Consider the following 17,723-nt stretch of genomic DNA (forward strand, 5'->3'; position numbering starts at 1 on the left):
GTAATGTGTATGTGTATTATTTCTGTTTGTGTATGTGTGTATGTGTGTAACCTGTGTTTGTATGTGTGGTTATTTCTGTTTGTGTACGTGTGTATGTGTGTAACCTGTGTTTGTATGTGTGGTTATTTCTGTTTGTGTATGTGTGTACCTGTGTTTGTAACCTGTGTTTGTAACCTGTGTTTGTATGTTGGTTATTTCTGTTTGTGTATGTGTGTAACCTGTGTTTGTATGTGTGTTTATTTCTGTTTGTGTACGTGTGTACGTGTGTAACCTGTGTTTGTATGTGTGATTATTTCTGTTTGTGTGTCTGTGTGTAACCTGTGTTTGTATGTGTGTTTATTTCTGTTTGTGTACGTGTGTATGTGTGTAACCTGTGTTTGTATGTGTATTATTTCTGTTTGTGTATGTGTGTACGTGTGTAACCTGTGTTTGTATGTGTGGTTATTTCTGTTTGTGTATGTGTGTAACCTGTGTTTGTATGTGTGTTTATTTCTGTTTGTGTATGTGTGTACGTGTGTAACCTGTGTTTGTATGTGTGGTTATTTCTGTTTGTGTACGTGTGTACGTGTGTAACCTGTGTTTGTATGTGGGATTATTTATGTGTGTGTCTGTGTGTTACTGTGATCATTAGATCCATCACATTAGATTTGCAGAGGCCCAGGGCCGTGTGTGTCCACGTGTGTATTAGCGGAGGAGGATCAGGTTGCCTCCTGACACTGATCTAAGATCAGTTCTTGTTTCCTACCCATAATGGTTAACATTAAGATTTGGGGAGGGTAAGCTGATTCTTGATCTGTGACTAAGGGCAACGTCAACCAGCAGCCGTATTAGCTCTATGTTAAACACTTTACCTTAAAGACATAAACAGACAGATAAACTACAGTCGCTGCTCTGTGGAACTCTCACAGTAATAAACAAAGACATGTAAAAAAGTCTACATAGAAATCTCAGTATATCACAAACATATTATTTCTGTCTCTATATCTGTCTGTAGGAGTGCAGGTCTGTCAATTAGGGATTCAGTTCAGTTTGTGGTTCAGCGCATTGTTCCTCGGTGCTTCTCTGGAGAGTTCTGTGTCCCCCCTCCCTCTCTGTCTCCATCTCCTCTCTCTGTGTCCCCCCTCCCTCTCTGTCTCCACCAGACAGAGAAACCTCTCTGTCTCACTGAGAAACCTCTCTCTGTGTCCCCCTCCCTCTCTGTCTCCATCTCCTCTCTCTGTGAAACAGACCTCCCTCCTGTCTCCCTCCCTCTCTGTCCTCCTGTCTCCATCTCCTCTCTCTGTGTCCCCCCTCCCTCTCTGTCTCCATCTCCTCTCTCTGTGTCCCCCCCCCCTCTCTGTCTCCATCTCCTCTCTCTGTGACAACCCCCTCCCTCTCTGTCTCCATCTCCTCTCTCTGTGTCCCCCCTGTGTCCCTCTCTCTGTCTCCATCTCCTCTCTCTGTGTCCCCCTCTCTCTGTCTCCATCTCCTCTCTCTGTGTCCCCCCTCCCTCTCTGTCTCCATCTCTCTGTGTCCCCCCCTCCCTCTCTGTCTCCATCTCCTCTCTCTGTGTCCATCTCCCCCTGTGTCCTCCCTCTCTGTCTCCATCTCCTCTCTCTGTGTCCCCCCTCCCTCTCTGTCTCCATCTCCTCTCTCTGTGTCCCCCCTCCCTCTCTGTCTCCATCTCCTCTCTCTGTGTACCCCCTCCCTCTCTGTCTCCATCTCCTCTCTCTGTGTCCCCCCTCCCTCTCTGTCTCCATCTCCTCTCTCTGTGTCCCCCCTCCCTCTCTGTCTCCATCTCCTCTCTCTGTGAGACAACCCTCTCTGTCTCCATCTCCTCTCTCTGTGTCCCCCCTCCCTCTCTGTCTCCATCTCCTCTCTCTGTGTCCCCCCTCCCTCTCTGTCTCCATCTCCTCTCTCTGTGTCCCCCCTCCCTCTCTGTCTCCATCTCCTCTCTCTGTGTCCCCCCTCCCTCTCTGTCTCCATCTCCTCTCTCTGTGTCCCCCCTCCCTCTCTGTCTCCATCTCCTCTCTCTGTGTCCCCCCTCCCTCTCTGTCTCCATCTCCTCTCTCTGTGTCCCCCCTCCCTCTCTGTCTCCATCTCCTCTCTCTGTGTCCCCCCTCCCTCTCTGTCTCCATCTCCTCTCTCTGTGTCCCCCCTCCCTCTCTGTCTCCATCTCCTCTCTCTGAGTCCCTCTTTAGGCTGCAACTCAGGGGAGGAACACTAGAGGGAGACAGACACTGCTAGGTGCGGCTGTATGGGGCTGTCCTCATACATGCACAGTCATACAATACTGCAACAGGAGGGCATATCCCAACACATGTACACACATGCTCGCTCAAACACACAAACACACACACCCTTCCTTCATATGAGTTCAACAGAGTTCATTTCAAAACTCAAAGAAAAACATGTTTTCACTAATGAGCAGACCTTTACTTAGAGACAACAGACAGAGAAACATTTGCACACACAGACACACACACACAGACACAACAGACAGAGCATATCACTACAGAGACAACAGACAGAGAAACACACACACACACAGACACACACACACACACACACACACACACACACACACACACACAGACACACACACAACAGACAGAGAAACAGACCTGGGTCAACTTCTACAGAAAGAAAAACAGATGTTTTCTACAGAGACACCTTTACACACACACACACACACACACACACACACACACACACACACACACACACATATACGCACACACACACACACAGGTAAACATAAGTGATGAGTTTGCAGTGTTGGGGAGACTGCCTTGTCCATGGAAGTTCTCTCTGTGAGTCTCTCTCTCTCTTTAACAACATGTCTCTCCAGGAGCAGGTCTCTCTCTCTCTCTTTAACAACATGTCTCTCCAGGAGCAAGTCTCTCTCTTTAAAACATCACCAGTCTCTCTTCATAAAAGTATGAGTCTCTCCTCCATTGAGTCCAAACATGTTCCCTCTCCCAGACACCATAGAAGGGCCCTGCTTCATCCCATTCAGCGTGGACTGTCCCTTCTGCCCTCCTCCTCTTCCCTCCTCTCACTCTCTCTCTCTCTCCATCAGTGTGTGTGTGTGTGTGTGTGTGTGTGTGTGTGTGTGTGTGTGTGTGTGTGTAGGCGGCGGTCAGAAGATCTCAGGCAGCGTGACGTTGCGCAGCAGCCACTGTTGAGAGCGAGTGTGTGTACAGTCTCTGACGCTGGGCACCTGGCTGTCCTCCTCACTGGCCTTGTCCAGACACTGGTTACTATTGACGTGGATCAGGGTCAACTTCTACAGGGACAACAGACAGAGAAACAGAACTGGGTCAACTTCTACAGACACAACAGACAGAGAAACAGACCTGGGTCAACTTCTACAGAGACAACAGACAGAGAAACAGACCTGGGTCAACTTCTACAGAGACAACAGACAGAGAAACAGACCTGGGTCAACTTCTACAGAGACAACAGACAGAGAAACAGACCTGGGTCAACTTCTACAGACACAACAGACAGAGAAACAACAGACAGAGACAACAGACAGAGAAGAGACCTGGGGTACAGACACAACAGACAGAGAAACAGACCTGGGTCAACTTCTACAGAGACAACAGACAGAGAAACAGACCTGGGTCAACTTCTACAGAGACAACAGACAGAGAAACAGACCTGGGTCAACTTCTACAGAGACAACAGACAGAGAAACAGACCTGGGTCAACTTCTACAGAGACAACAGACAGAGAAACAGACCTGGGTCAACTTCTACAGAGACAACAGACAGAGAAACAGACTCAACTTCTACAGAGACAACAGACAGAGAAACAGACCTGGGTCAACTTCTACAGAGACAACAGACAGAGAAACAGACCTGGGTCAACTTCTACAGAGACAACAGACAGAGAAACAGACCTGGGTCAACTTCTACAGAGACAACAGACAGAGAAACAGACCTGGGTCAACTTCTACAGAGACAACAGACAGAGAAACAGACCTGGGTCAACTTCTACAGAGACAACAGACAGAGAAACAGACCTGGGTCAACTTCTACAGAGACAACAGACAGAGAAACAGACCTGGGTCAACTTCTACAGAGACAACAGACAGAGACAACAGACAGAGAAACAGACCTGGGTCAACTTCTACAGAGACAACAGACAGAGAAACAGACCTGGGTCAACTTCTACAGAGACAACAGACAGAGAAACAGACCTGGGTCAACTTCTACAGAGACAACAGACAGAGAAACAGACCTGGGTCAACTTCTACAGAGACAACAGACAGAGAAACAGACCTGGGTCAACTTCTACAGAGACAACAGACAGAGAAACAGACCTGGGTCAACTTCTACAGAGACAACAGACAGAGAAACAGACCTGGGTCAACTTCTACAGAGACAACAGACAGAGAAACAGACCTGGGTCAACTTCTACAGAGACAACAGACAGAGAAACAGACCTGGGTCAACTTCTACAGACACAACAGACAGAGACAACAGACAGAGAAACAGACCTGGGTCAACTTCTACAGAGACAACAGACAGAGAAACAGACCTGGGTCAACTTCTACAGACACAACAGACAGAGAAACAGACCTGGGTCAACTTCTACAGACACAACAGACAGAGACAACAGACAGAGAAACAGACCTGGGTCAACTTCTACAGAGACAACAGACAGAGAAACAGACCAGAGAAACAGACCTGGGTCAACTTCTACAGAGACAACAGACAGAGAAACAGACCTGGGTCAACTTCTACAGACACAACAGACAGAGAAACAGACCTGGGTCAACTTCTACAGACACAACAGACAGAGAAACAGACCTGGGTCAACTTCTACAGACACAACAGACAGAGACAACAGACAGAGAAACAGACCTGGGTCAACTTCTACAGAGACAACAGACAGAGAAACAGACCTGGGTCAACTTCTACAGAGACAACAGACAGAGAAACAGACCTGGGTCAACTTCTACAGACACAACAGACAGAGAAACAGACAACAGACAGAGAAACAGACCTGGGTCAACTTCTACAGAGACAACAGACAGAGAAACAGACCTGGGAAACAGACTTCTACAGAGACAACAGACAGAGAAACAGACCTGGGTCAACTTCTACAGAGACAACAGACAGAGAAACAGACCTGGGTCAACTTCTACAGAGACAACAGACAGAGAAACAGACCTGGGTCAACTTCTACAGAGACAACAGACAGAGAAACAGACCTGGGTCAACTTCTACAGAGACAACAGACAGAGAAACAGACCTGGGTCAACTTCTACAGACACAACAGACAGAGAAACAGACCTGGGTCAACTTCTACAGACACAACAGACAGAGACAACAGACAGAGAAACAGACCTGGGTCAACTTCTACAGAGACAACAGACAGAGAAACAGACCTGGGTCAACTTCTACAGAGACAACAGACAGAGAAACAGACCTGGAGACAACAGTCAACTGGGTCAACTTCTTCAGAGACAACAGACAGAGAAACAGACACAACAGACAGAGAAACAGACCTGGGTCAACTTCTACAGAGACAACAGACAGAGAAACAGACCTGGGTCAACTTCTACAGACACAACAGACAGAGAAACAGACCTGGGTCAACTTCTACAGAGACAACAGACAGAGAAACAGACCTGGGTCAACTTCTACAGACACAACAGACAGAGAAACAGACCTGGGTCAACTTCTACAGACACAACAGACAGAGAAACAGACCTGGGTCAACTTCTACAGAGACAACAGACAGAGAAACAGACCTGGGTCAACTTCTACAGAGACAACAGACAGAGAAACAGACCTGGGTCAACTTCTACAGAGACAACAGACAGAGAAACAGACCTGGGTCAACTTCTACAGAGACAACAGACAGAGAAACAGACCTGGGTCAACTTCTACAGAGACAACAGACAGAGAAACAGACCTGGGTCAACTTCTACAGAGACAACAGACAGAGAAACAGACCTGGGTCAACTTCTACAGAGAGACAACAGACAGAGAAACAGACCTGAGTCAACTTCTACAGAGACAACAGACAGAGAAACAGACCTGGGTCAACTTCTACAGAGACAACAGACAGAGACAACAGACAGAGAAACAGACCTGGGTCAACTTCTACAGACACAACAGACAGAGAAACAGACCTGGGTCAAATTCTACAGAGACAACAGACAGAGAAACAGACCTGGGTCAACTTCTACAGAGACAACAGACAGAGAAACAGACCTGGGTCAACTTCTACAGAGACAACAGACAGAGAAACAGACCTGGGTCAACTTCTACAGAGACAACAGACAGAGAAACAGACCTGGGTCAACTTCTACAGAGACAACAGACAGAGAAACAGACCTGGGTCAACTTCTACAGAGACAACAGACAGAGAAACAGACCTGGGTCAACTTCTACAGAGACAACAGACAGAGAAACAGACTGGGAGAGACAACAGACAGAGAAACAGACCAACTTCTACAGAGACAACAGACAGAGAAACAGACCTGGGTCAACTTCTACAGAGACAACAGACAGAGAAACAGACCTGGGTCAACTTCTGGAGACACATCAGACAGAGACAACAGACAGAGAAACAGACCTGGGTCAACTTCTACAGACACAACAGACAGAGACAACAGACAGAGAAACAGACCTGGGTCAACTTCTACAGAGACAACAGACAGAGAAACAGACCTGGGTCAACTTCTACAGAGACAACAGACAGAGAAACAGACCTGGGTCAACAGAGACAACAGACAGAGAAACAGACCTGGGTCTACAGAGACAACAGACAGAGAAACAGACCTGGGTCAACTTCTACAGAGACAACAGACAGAGAAACAGAGGGTCAACTTCTACAGAGACAACAGACAGAGAAACAGACCTGGGTCAACTTCTACAGAGACAACAGACAGAGAAACAGACCTGGGTACAGAGACAACAGACAGAGAAACAGACCTGGGTCAACTCTACAGAGACAACAGACAGAGAAACAGACCTGGGTCAACTTCTACAGAGACAACAGACAGAGAAACAGACCTGGGTCAACTTCTACAGAGACAACAGACAGAGAAACAGACCTGGGTCAACTTCTACAGAGACAACAGACAGAGAAACAGACCTGGGTCAACTTCTACAGAGACAACAGACAGAGAAACAGACCTGGGTCAACTTCTACAGAGACAACAGACAGAGAAACAGACCTGGGTCAACTTCTACACACAACAGACAGAAAAACAGACCTGGGTCAACTTCTACACACAACAGACAGAAAAACAGACCCGGGTCAACTTCTACACACAACAGACAGAGAAACATTTTTTTTTTTTTATATATATTTGAGTCATTTAGCGACGCTCTTACCCAGAGCAACTTACAGTTTAAAAGTGCATTCATCTTAAAGTAACTGTCCTGTGAAAATCTCACTTTTAAAAGTGAATATTCTGATAACTCATACCCATATGTTGTGGACTCATCCTATATTCATATGTGGCCAAAGCATAAAATTAAAGAAAAAACACTTCAATCTGGTATGTCAAAAAGACAGTCTTATAAAAATGCTTGCTATCTCATCATTGATGATGATGTTATCCTCCTGAGGATGCACTGGCCAATCAGCGATCTACTCGCGTGAATAATTTGAATGACTTGTATACGCCCACACCATTCAGTTGTTGGGGTAGGGCCACACCATTCCAATACAGAAAATCAGCTTTATATCATACTTCATAAATAAAACATTGGAAGGAAAACTATATATTTCACTCATATTGTAAGTAATTTATATGACATATTTAATATAAATGTGGAAACACTTGACAGTTACTTTAAGGTAGCTAGGTAAAACAACAACTAGCACACTCAGCAGGGTCAGTGGTAGTAAGAAAAGACAAGGAGAGGTTGTTTACTGTTGACAGACAGACATACCATGGGGTCATACTCCCAGAGCTGGTTTCCTTTGAGGTGATGACACTTGAGCATCATGACAGGACCGTTGAGTTTGGACACGTCTAGACACAGGTCATCTGTCCTTATCTCTTTATTGGCCGTGTAGCTGAACACCTGCAGGGGACGACACACGGTCAGACGGGAAGACAAGAGACCTCTATCTCTCTCTTATGTCATTCACATTGTATCTCAGGTCAGAGAAGGTCAGAGAAGGTCAGAGAAGTTGCTCAGGTTAATGTCACTATGATAAACACCAAAGGTAATCTCATTACTGTTGTCCTGTCCTCAGTTGATCAGTTACGGTTTCCTCCTATGCCATGGCAGTTCCAGTTACCTGGTTTCCTCCATGCCATGGCAGTTCTAGTTACCTGGTTTCCTCCCATGCCATGGCAGTTCTAGTTACCTGGTTTCCTCCCATGCCATGGCAGTTCCAGTTACCTGGTTTCCTCCCATGCCATGGCAGTTCTAGTTACCTGGTTTCCTCCCATGCCATGGCAGTTCCAGTTACCTGGTTTCCTCCCATGCCATGGCAGTTCTAGTTACCTGGTTTCCTCCCATGCCATGGCAGTTCTAGTTACCTGGTTTCCTCCTATGCCATGGCAGTTCTAGTTACCTGGTTTCCTCCCATGCCATGGCAGTTCTAGTTACCTGGTTTCCTCCCATGCCATGGCAGTTCTAGTTACCTGGTTTCCTCCCATGCCATGGCAGTTCTAGTTACCTGGTTTCCTCCTATGCCATGGCAGTTCTAGTTACCCAGTTCCAGTTACCTGGTTTCCTCCCATGCCATGGCAGTTCTAGTTACCTGGTTTCCTCCCATGCCATGGCAGTTCCAGTTACCTGGTTTCCTCCCATGCCATGGCAGTTCTAGTTACCTGGTTTCCTCCCATGCCATGGCAGTTCCAGTTACCTGGTTTCCTCCCATGCCATGGCAGTTCTAGTTACCTGGTTTCCTCCCATGCCATGGCAGTTCTAGTTACCTGGTTTCCTCCCATGCCATGGCAGTTCCAGTTACCTGGTTTCCTCCCATGCCATGGCAGTTCTAGTTACCTGGTTTCCTCCCATGCCATGGCAGTTCCAGTTACCTGGTTTCCTCCCATGCCATGGCAGTTCTAGTTACCTGGTTTCCTCCCATGCCATGGCAGTTCTAGTTACCTGGTTTCCTCCCATGCCATGGCAGTTCTAGTTACCTGGTTTCCTCCCATGCCATGGCAGTTCCAGTTACCTGGTTTCCTCCCATGCCATGGCAGTTCTAGATACCTGGTTTCCTCCCATGCCATGGCAGTTCTAGTTACCTGGTTTCCTCCCATGCCATGGCAGTTCCAGTTACCTGGTTTCCTCCCATGCCATGGCAGTTCTAGTTACCTGGTTTCCTCCCATGCCATGGCAGTTCTAGTTACCTGGTTTCCTCCCATGCCATGGCAGTTCTAGATGCCTGGTTTCCTCCCATGCCATGGCAGTTCTAGATACCTGGTTTCCTCCCATGTCATGGTAGTTCTAGTTACCTGGTTTCCTCCCATGCCATGGCAGTTCTAGTTACCTGGTTTCCTCCCATGCCATGACAGTAGATACGTGGTTTCCTCCCATGCCATGGCAGTTCTAGTTACCTGGTTTCCTCCCATGCCATGGCAGTTCTAGATACCTGGTTTCCTCCCATGCCATGGCAGTTCTAGTTACCTGGTTTCCTCCCATGCCATGGCCGTTCTAGATACCTGGTTTCCTCCCATGCCATGGCAGTTCTAGATACCTGGTTTCCTCCCATGCCATGGCTGTTCTAACTACCTGGTTTCCTCCCATGCCATGGCAGTTCTAGATACCTGGTTTCCTCCCATGCCATGGCCGTTCTAACTACCTGGTTTCCTCCCATGCCATGGCAGTTCTAGATACCTGGTTTCCTCCCATGCCATGGCAGTTCTAGTTACCTGGTGTCCTCCCATGCCATGGCCGTTCTAACTACCTGGTTTCCTCCCATGTCATGGCAGTTCTAACTACCTGGTTTCCTCCCATGCCATGGCTGTTCTAACTACCTGGTTTCCTCCCATGCCATGGCAGTTCTAGATACCTGGTTTCCTCCCATGCCATGGCCGTTCTAACTACCTGGTTTCCTCCCATGCCATGGCAGTTCTAGATACCTGGTTTCCTCCCATGCCATGGCAGTTCTAGTTACCTGGTGTCCTCCCATGCCATGGCCGTTCTAACTACCTGGTTTCCTCCCATGTCATGGCAGTTCTAACTACCTGGTTTCCTCCCATGCCACGGCCGTTCTAACTACCTGGTTTCCTCCCATGCTATGGCAGTTCTAGTTACCTGGTTTCCTCCCATGCCATGCCGTTCTAACTACCTGGTTTCCTCCCATGCCATGGCAGTTCTAGATACCCGGTTTCCTCCCATGCCATGGCAGTTCTAGTTACCTGGTTTCCTCCCATGCCATGGCAGTTCTAGATACCTGGTTTCCTCCCATGCCATGGCAGTTCTAGTTACCTGGTTTCCTCCCATGCCATGGCAGTTCTAGATACCTGGTTTCCTCCCATGCCATGGCAGTTCTAGTTACCTGGTTTCCTCCCATGCCATGGCAGTTCTAGTTACCTGGTTTCCTCCCATGCCATGGCAGTTCTAGATACCTGGTTTCCTCCCATGCCATGGCAGTTCTAGATACCTGGTTTCCTCCCATGCCATGGCAGTTCTAGATACCTGGTTTCCTCCCATGCCATGGCAGTTCTAGATGCCTGGTTTCCTCCCATGCCATGGCAGTTCAAGATACCTGGTTTCCTCCCATGTCATGGTAGTTCTAGTTACCTGGTTTCCTCCCATGCCATGGCAGTTCTAGTTACCTGGTTTCCTCCCATGCCATGGCAGTAGATACGTGGTTTCCTCCCATGCCATGGCAGTTCTAGTTACCTGGTTTCCTCCCATGCCATGGCAGTTCTAGTTACCTGGTTTCCTCCCATGCCATGGCCGTTCTAGATACCTGGTTTCCTCCCATGCCATGGCAGTTCTAGATACCTGGTTTCCCCCCATGCCATGGCTGTTCTAACTACCTGGTTTCCTCCCATGCCATGGCAGTTCTAGATACCTTGTTTCCTCCCATGCCATGGCCGTTCTAACTACCTGGTTTCCTCCCATTCCATGGCAGTTCTAGATACCTGGTTTCCTCCTATGCCATGGCAGCTCTAGTTACCTGGTGTCCTCCCATGCCATGGCCGTTCTAACTACCTGGTTTCCTCCCATGTCATGGCAGTTCTAACTACCTGGTTTCCTCCCATGCCACGGCCGTTCTAACTACCTGGTTTCCTCCCATGCCATGGCAGTTCTAGAGTCCTGGTTTCCTCCCATGCCATGGCCGTTCTAACTACCTGGTTTCCTCCCATGCCATGGCAGTTCTAGATACCTGGTTTCCTCCCATGCCATGGCAGTTCTAGTTACCTGGTTTCCTCCCATGCCATGGCAGTTCTAGTTACCTGGTTTCCTCCCATGCCATGGCAGTTCTAGTTACCTGGTTTCCTCCCATGCCATGGCAGTTCTAGATACCTGGTTTCCTCCCATGCCATGGCAGTTCTAGATACCTGGTTTCCTCCCATGCCATGGCAGTTCTAGATATACCTGCAGTTTTCCTCCCATGCCATGGCAGTTCTAGATACCTGGTTTCCTCCCATGCCATGGCAGTTCTAGATACCTGGTTTGCCATGGCCCCATGCCATGGCAGTTCTAACTACCTGGTTTCCTCCCATGCCATGGCAGTTCTAGATACCTGGTTTCCTCCCATGCCATGGCAGTTCTAGATACCTGGTTTCCTCCCATGCCATGGCAGTTCTAGATACCTGGTTTCCTCCCATGCCATGGCAGTTCTAGATACCTGGTTTCCTCCCATGCCATGGCAGTTCTAGATACCTGGTTTCCTCCCATGCCATGGCAGTTCTAGATACCTGGTTTCCTCCCATGCCATGGCAGTTCTAGATACCTGGTTTCCTCCCATGCCATGGCCGTTCTAACTACCTGGTTTCCTCCCATGCCATGGCAGTTGAAGATGCCAACTTTCTCGTTCTCCTTCCGGGCCATGTTGTCCAGACACTGGTTAGTCTCCACGTTACGTATCTGACAGAACAACACACAATAAACAATTATCACTGATTGAATGTGTGTGTGTTCAGTGTGTGTGTGTTGTATGTTTAGCGTGGGTGCACCTCTCCCAGTGAGTAGTAGTGTCGTGGTATCTGGGAGTCAGGATAGACGTTCTCCAGGTACCAGCTGAAAGGTTTACACTGCAGCTTCTGTCTCAGAGACGAGCGAGACGTGATGTCACCATAGTCCACCTTCGTCACACCTGAAACACAGTGTTTTCCATTAGCGTCAGCTGTCTGCTAATCAGCCGGTTACAGATTCATTTTTAGCCAGCTACATTTTCCACTTCATAATAACTAGGCTACTTTTCAGTTAAAAGTTTCAGTTCGCTAGTCCATTGAGCAATCCCCCGCTAGGATGAACGATATGTATCTTCTAGCGATCTATTTATAGGACAGGCGCCGGTCAGTCACAAAGTGAGTGATAACAGGGAAATTCAGCAGAGAGGAAGAGGCAAAGTGAGAGGTTTCACGCTCGCCAAAATCTGTCCAAAGCTTTTCTATGGTCTTATTTGGGACCTAAGCTTGTCGCCTGCCTTCCCATCTTTGGGACAACGACTCCCATTAGTAGGGAGGAGCCATGAGCATCTCGTCATTATATAGCCTACAGATTTCTGGTTGCAGTCGAATTTCTTTACACCTGTGGGAGAGAGCATGATTCTCGTGAATTTGCATATCCCATGTACTGTAACTGGTAACGATGTGTGGAAATCCATGACTTAGCCTAATTATTGTTTACTGACACAAAATCATTGATTTTCTTTTACGTTTCACATAACCAATGTCTATGGTGTAGTAGGTCAGGGTGTGACTGGGGGTTGTTCTAGTTAGTTATTTCTATGTGGGGTTCTGGGTTATTATTTCTATGTTGGTGATTGGTATGATTCCAAATTAGAGGCAGCTGGTAATCGTTGTCTCTAATTGGGGATCATATTTAGGTAGCCTTTTTCCACCTGTGTTTTATGGGATATTGTTTGTGTTTGTGCATGTGCACCACGTAGTCACGTTTCATTGTTAGTTTATTGTTTTGTTGTTGCTAAGTTTCACTATTAAATAATTCTGTGGAACTCAACATTCGCTGCGCCTTGATCTGTCTCTACAAACAAACAAACATGACAGCCAGCCACAGGGAGCGGCCTAGGCTGTTTACTGTGTGTTGATTGACAACTGAACAGCAAGTGTTGACTAGTTTATAAAAAGTGTCGAACTGACTGAATAAATTCAATCTCCTACATCCCTTGCCATTCAACATGGTTATATGTCCATGTTGTCGCATCGTGACAAGTCAACCTAAGGATTTCCTGGGTTTCCTTTCCTAGGATGTCGGGGCTTGCCAGACAGTGACGATAAAATGAGTGACTCATCTCGTCAGTCTGTAGCCTACCAAATGGCATCGGAGAGCCGTTAATTTTGCTCCCTAATTTGCATAGTTTGGCTTCCTAATGTTTGGCAATTATCTGCAGATAAATTATGAAAACATTCGCTGAAGATGATGAATCATCACTGAAAGAACAATAGACAGTGGAGAGCCTCATTCTGGTCAAAATATGATAATTAGGCCCTCAAGAAACCCAGACATTAAAATGGAATTCAACAATATTCACAAATGTATTGACCTTAAACTTCCCCCAAATGATCATAAGACAGGAACAGAATGCATCAGTGATTCGTATTTCCTGCAACGATCTAAGTCCAGAGGCAACGAGAATGCCCCTGTCTGTTTCTGCAGTGCACGAGTCTACCACTTTGTGTAACCGTTAGCGATGAAGATAATGTCTTCTGGTAGATGGAAAGGCTCCCAAAAAACTTCTCAATGAAATGTTAACTACAAAGTAGCCTAAGCTTCCCTGGCAGAATGATATCAGGGTTATTTCATCAACCCAGTGGGTGTTTGTTTTATCTACCATCATATGTGTCTACAGAAACCCTGCTGAACAACAGCCTCTTGCTCGGTGCACACTTGAATTAAAGGGTAAATACACCCCTGAAAAGACAAGTATCAGATTTATCCCAGACCTCAAAAGTGGTTTAAGAATCGTTATGTATTTAGAACATCCAATGTGATTTTCAGAGTGAAAACGGGGAAAATGGAAACCTGGAAAAACAAAACCTTAAATAAATGATTCAAGATAAGGTGGGCTATTTACCTAATTTTTCTGTTTTAATAAAATACATAATTTGAAGAACAAATATAATTGTGGCAATCCATATGTTGTAGTAAAAGTGTAAATATCACTTTAAATCAAGAGAACACTGGTTAAATGCTAAAAAAATGTTTACTATTCTCCTACTTGGAGAATAGTCCTGGTCATATAGGCATAGACCATAAACTAACAATACCAAAACAAGGAACAATACACTGAATTCATCCTTTTGTTGTCATTTCAATTGCAAAGTCATGTCTTTCTACATAATACCGCAACACATTTTTTCCAATCTGGGACATAAACTCGATAAAGTATTCAATATTTCCGCTGTGTATTTCAGATGGAATCAAGTTGTTACAATGTACCAGAGACCACCAAAATAGAGCTGCTTCGGCCTGACTGGCTACTTTTCTATTTGACTGGCTACTCTATGTAGTGGTGGAAAACACCCAACACACATCACCATGGTCACAATCACCAACTACCAAAGGACTGGAAGAATCTTACAAACATGTTTCTCATAGTGTGTTTGATATTCTCTGGATTAGGGATTGTTATTACAGTAAGGGGAAGCAGTAAACTTCCTGTTAGTGGAAGAGAGGTGAACCTTTGTCCTTGTTCCCGCCTGTCCTCTACCTGATCTGTGCAGGGGTGTGTGTGTCTGTGTGTCTGTCAGTGGTGAGATGGCAAGGTTAATAGAGACTGTGTAGCGTGAAATTATTCTGTCCACCCCCCGTCACCTTGCTCTGTCAGGTCACCACGGCAACATCACATTGTTAATGAGGGGCCTGGTTGGGGGTATAGTTGGACAGGGCCACAGTGTCTCCCGACCCCTCCTATCTCAGCCTCCAGTAATTATGCTGCAATAGTTTATCGGGGGGCTAGGGTCAGTCTGTTATATCTGGAGAATTTTTCCTGTCTTATCCGGCATCTTGTGTGAACTTAAGTATGCTCCCTCTAATTCTCTCTCTCCCCCTTTCTCTCTCTCTCTCTTCTCTCAGAGGACCTGAGCCCTAGGACCATGCCTCAGGATTACCTGGTCTGATGACTCCTTGCTGTCCCCAGTCCACCTGGTCATGCTGTTGCTCCAGTTTCAACTGTTCTGCCAGCGGAAATGGAACCCTGACCTGTTCACCGGACGTGCTACCTGTCCCAGATCTGCTGTTTTCGACTCTCTCTCTCTACCACACCTGCTGTCTCTAACTCTGAATGATCGGCTATGAAAAGCCAACTGACATTTACTCCTGAGGTGCTGACCTGTTGCACCCTATACAACCACTGTGATTATTATTATTTGACCATGCTGGTCATCTATGAACATTTGAACATCTTGGCCATGTTCTGTTATAATCTCCACCCGGCACAGCCAGAAGAGGACTGGCCTCCCCTCAGAGCCAGGTTCCTCTCTAGGTTTCTTCCTAGGTTCTGGCCTTTCTAGGGAGTTTTTCCTAGCCACCGTGCTTCTACATCTGCACTGCTTGCCGTTTGGGGTTTTAGGCTGGGTTTCTGTACAGCACTTTGTGACATCAGCTGATATAAAAAGGGCTTGATAAATACATTTGATTGATTGATTGGAGAATACATATCTGGCTTCTGTTTTGAAACAGCCCCCGACACACAGCAACTCGCCCCTCACTCAGACTCACCAGGGGAGATGATGTAGAAGAAGTTTTTGAACTGGTCCATCCAGACCTCGGCCAGGCGTCTGTTGTTCTTATTGATGATCTGACCCGTTCCCCCTGGAAACGTGTAGGGCGTGGCCTTCCGGAACACGTGACCCACGTGAGAACACGTCACGATCTCCAACGTCCCCCCACACTGCCAAATCTACAACACACCAGAAACACTCATGTTACAACTACATAGCCCTGTGTGTGTGTGTGTAGGTGCACATTTCTCTGGCTAGCTAACGGAGAATTCCATCCAGCTACTATAGCAAGATACTTAGCAACGCTAATAGTACTTGTACCACCACACTTTCTCCCTCACCTCAAACTTTCCAAATGCCAGTTGTTTTTGGGTTACAGCTCATGAAGAATGCTTCATCACCCGGCTTCTCACCTATCTTTTTGTTATCGTCCAGGGGACGCGCTGCTGTAACTGGCATACTGCCTCTGCACCCTACTGCTGTCTTTCAGAGCGCCCTGATTCTGTAACTAGCACATTGGTTGTCTCTTCTCTCTTCAGTCGCAGACTGCATTCTGTTGTTATGTGAATGATTGGCTGAGCCTTGGACACAGACAGAGTTGCTCCAAACGTGCATCACTCGTTCGCTTACAAACCTGCAGCTCTCGTTTGCTTACAAACCTGCATCGCTCGTTCGCTTACAAACCTGCATTGCTCGTTCGCTTACAGCCAGTAGTGATCCAAAGCTCCCCCGCACAAACTTTTCTCATCTGATCTACACGATTCACGTAGGTCGCCTATTTTGGATTCAAAACGGTGAATTTCACCAAAAGTGAACTAGTTTGCATACCTGGTGTGTGTGTGTGTGCTTGCATGCCCTGTGTATGTGTGCGTGTGTGTGTGCCCTGTGTATGTGTGTACTCACCCTAAAGGAGATCTCCAGGTTCTCTCCTCCCCAAATGTCCATACCTGCGTCATATGTCCCTATCTCTTGGAAATAATCTCTGTCTATAGAAAACAACCCACCGGCCATGGTAGGAGTCCTGGAGAGAGAGGGGAGAGGAGTGGAGGGAGAGAGAGAGAGAGGGGAGAGGAGTGGAGGGAGAGAGAGAGAGGGGAGAGGAGTGGAGGGAGAGAGAGAGAGAGGGGAGAGGAGTGGAGGGAGAGAGAGAGAGAGGGGAGAGGAGTGGAGGGAGAGAGAGAGAGAGAGAGGGAGAGAGAGGGGAGAGGAGTGGAGGGAGAGAGAGAGAGAGGGGAGAGGAGGGAGGGAGAGAGAGAGAGAGAGAGGGAGAGAGAGGGGAGAGGAGTGGAGGGAGAGAGAGAGAGAGGGGAGGAGTGGAGGGAGAGAGAGAGAGAGGGAGAGAGAGGGGAGGGAGGTGGGAGCAAGGGGGAGAGATGAGAGGGGGAGAGAGAAGAAAACAGTCACTCAAAACTACATTCTGGTTTCATGTTTGCGACAGAGATCACAAGTTTGTCCGTAGAGATGGTATCTTCAGAGGCACAAAAACATCAAGTCGACCTCCAGAGTTGTTTTTCCTGTTTTTCCATCTCAATACAATTCAATGTAAAGGCTTTATTGGCATGGGAAACATTAGTTAACATTGCCTAAGCAAGACATTTCTCTCTCCCTGTCAGTCTCTCAGAAGGAGGGATATACAGTGGCAGGAACAAGTATGTGAACCCTTTGGAATTACCTGGATTTCTGCATAAATTGATCATCAAATTTGATCTGACCTTCATCTGAGATCAAATCACTACAAGTCACTACAATAGATACAAACAGTGTGCTTAAACACATAAATGATTGTATGTTTCTTGTCTATATTAAATACATCATTTAAACATTCACAGTGTAGGTTGGAAACAGTATGTGAACCCCGAGGCTAATGACTTCTCCAACAGCTAACCTG

At 46.9% G+C, this 17,723-nt stretch overlaps 1 protein-coding gene and 1 long non-coding RNA gene across 2 annotated transcripts; both read right to left on the minus strand.

The window, feature by feature from the left end:
• Nucleotides 1-2,655: 2,655 nt before the first annotated feature.
• On the minus strand, nt 2,656-16,861 carry LOC118381449 (polypeptide N-acetylgalactosaminyltransferase 1; the record flags this gene model as incomplete). Its single annotated transcript, XM_052501496.1, has 6 exons — nt 2,656-3,268; nt 7,905-8,039; nt 11,916-12,014; nt 12,104-12,243; nt 15,834-16,014; nt 16,739-16,861. Coding segments are annotated over 6 exons (825 nt in total), but the record flags the coding sequence as incomplete, so codon positions are not given.
• On the minus strand, nt 3,788-6,380 carry LOC127918231 (uncharacterized). The gene is made up of 3 exons (XR_008099522.1): nt 6,090-6,380; nt 5,665-5,787; nt 3,788-4,432 (listed from the first exon to the last, which is right to left on the minus strand). It is a non-coding gene; the product is annotated as an uncharacterized LOC127918231 (long non-coding RNA).
• Nucleotides 16,862-17,723: the final 862 nt, after the last annotated feature.

The sequence above is a fragment of the Oncorhynchus keta genome, unplaced genomic scaffold (assembly GCF_023373465.1).
Source record: "Oncorhynchus keta strain PuntledgeMale-10-30-2019 unplaced genomic scaffold, Oket_V2 Un_contig_13818_pilon_pilon, whole genome shotgun sequence".
Taxonomy (NCBI): domain Eukaryota; kingdom Metazoa; phylum Chordata; class Actinopteri; order Salmoniformes; family Salmonidae; genus Oncorhynchus; species Oncorhynchus keta.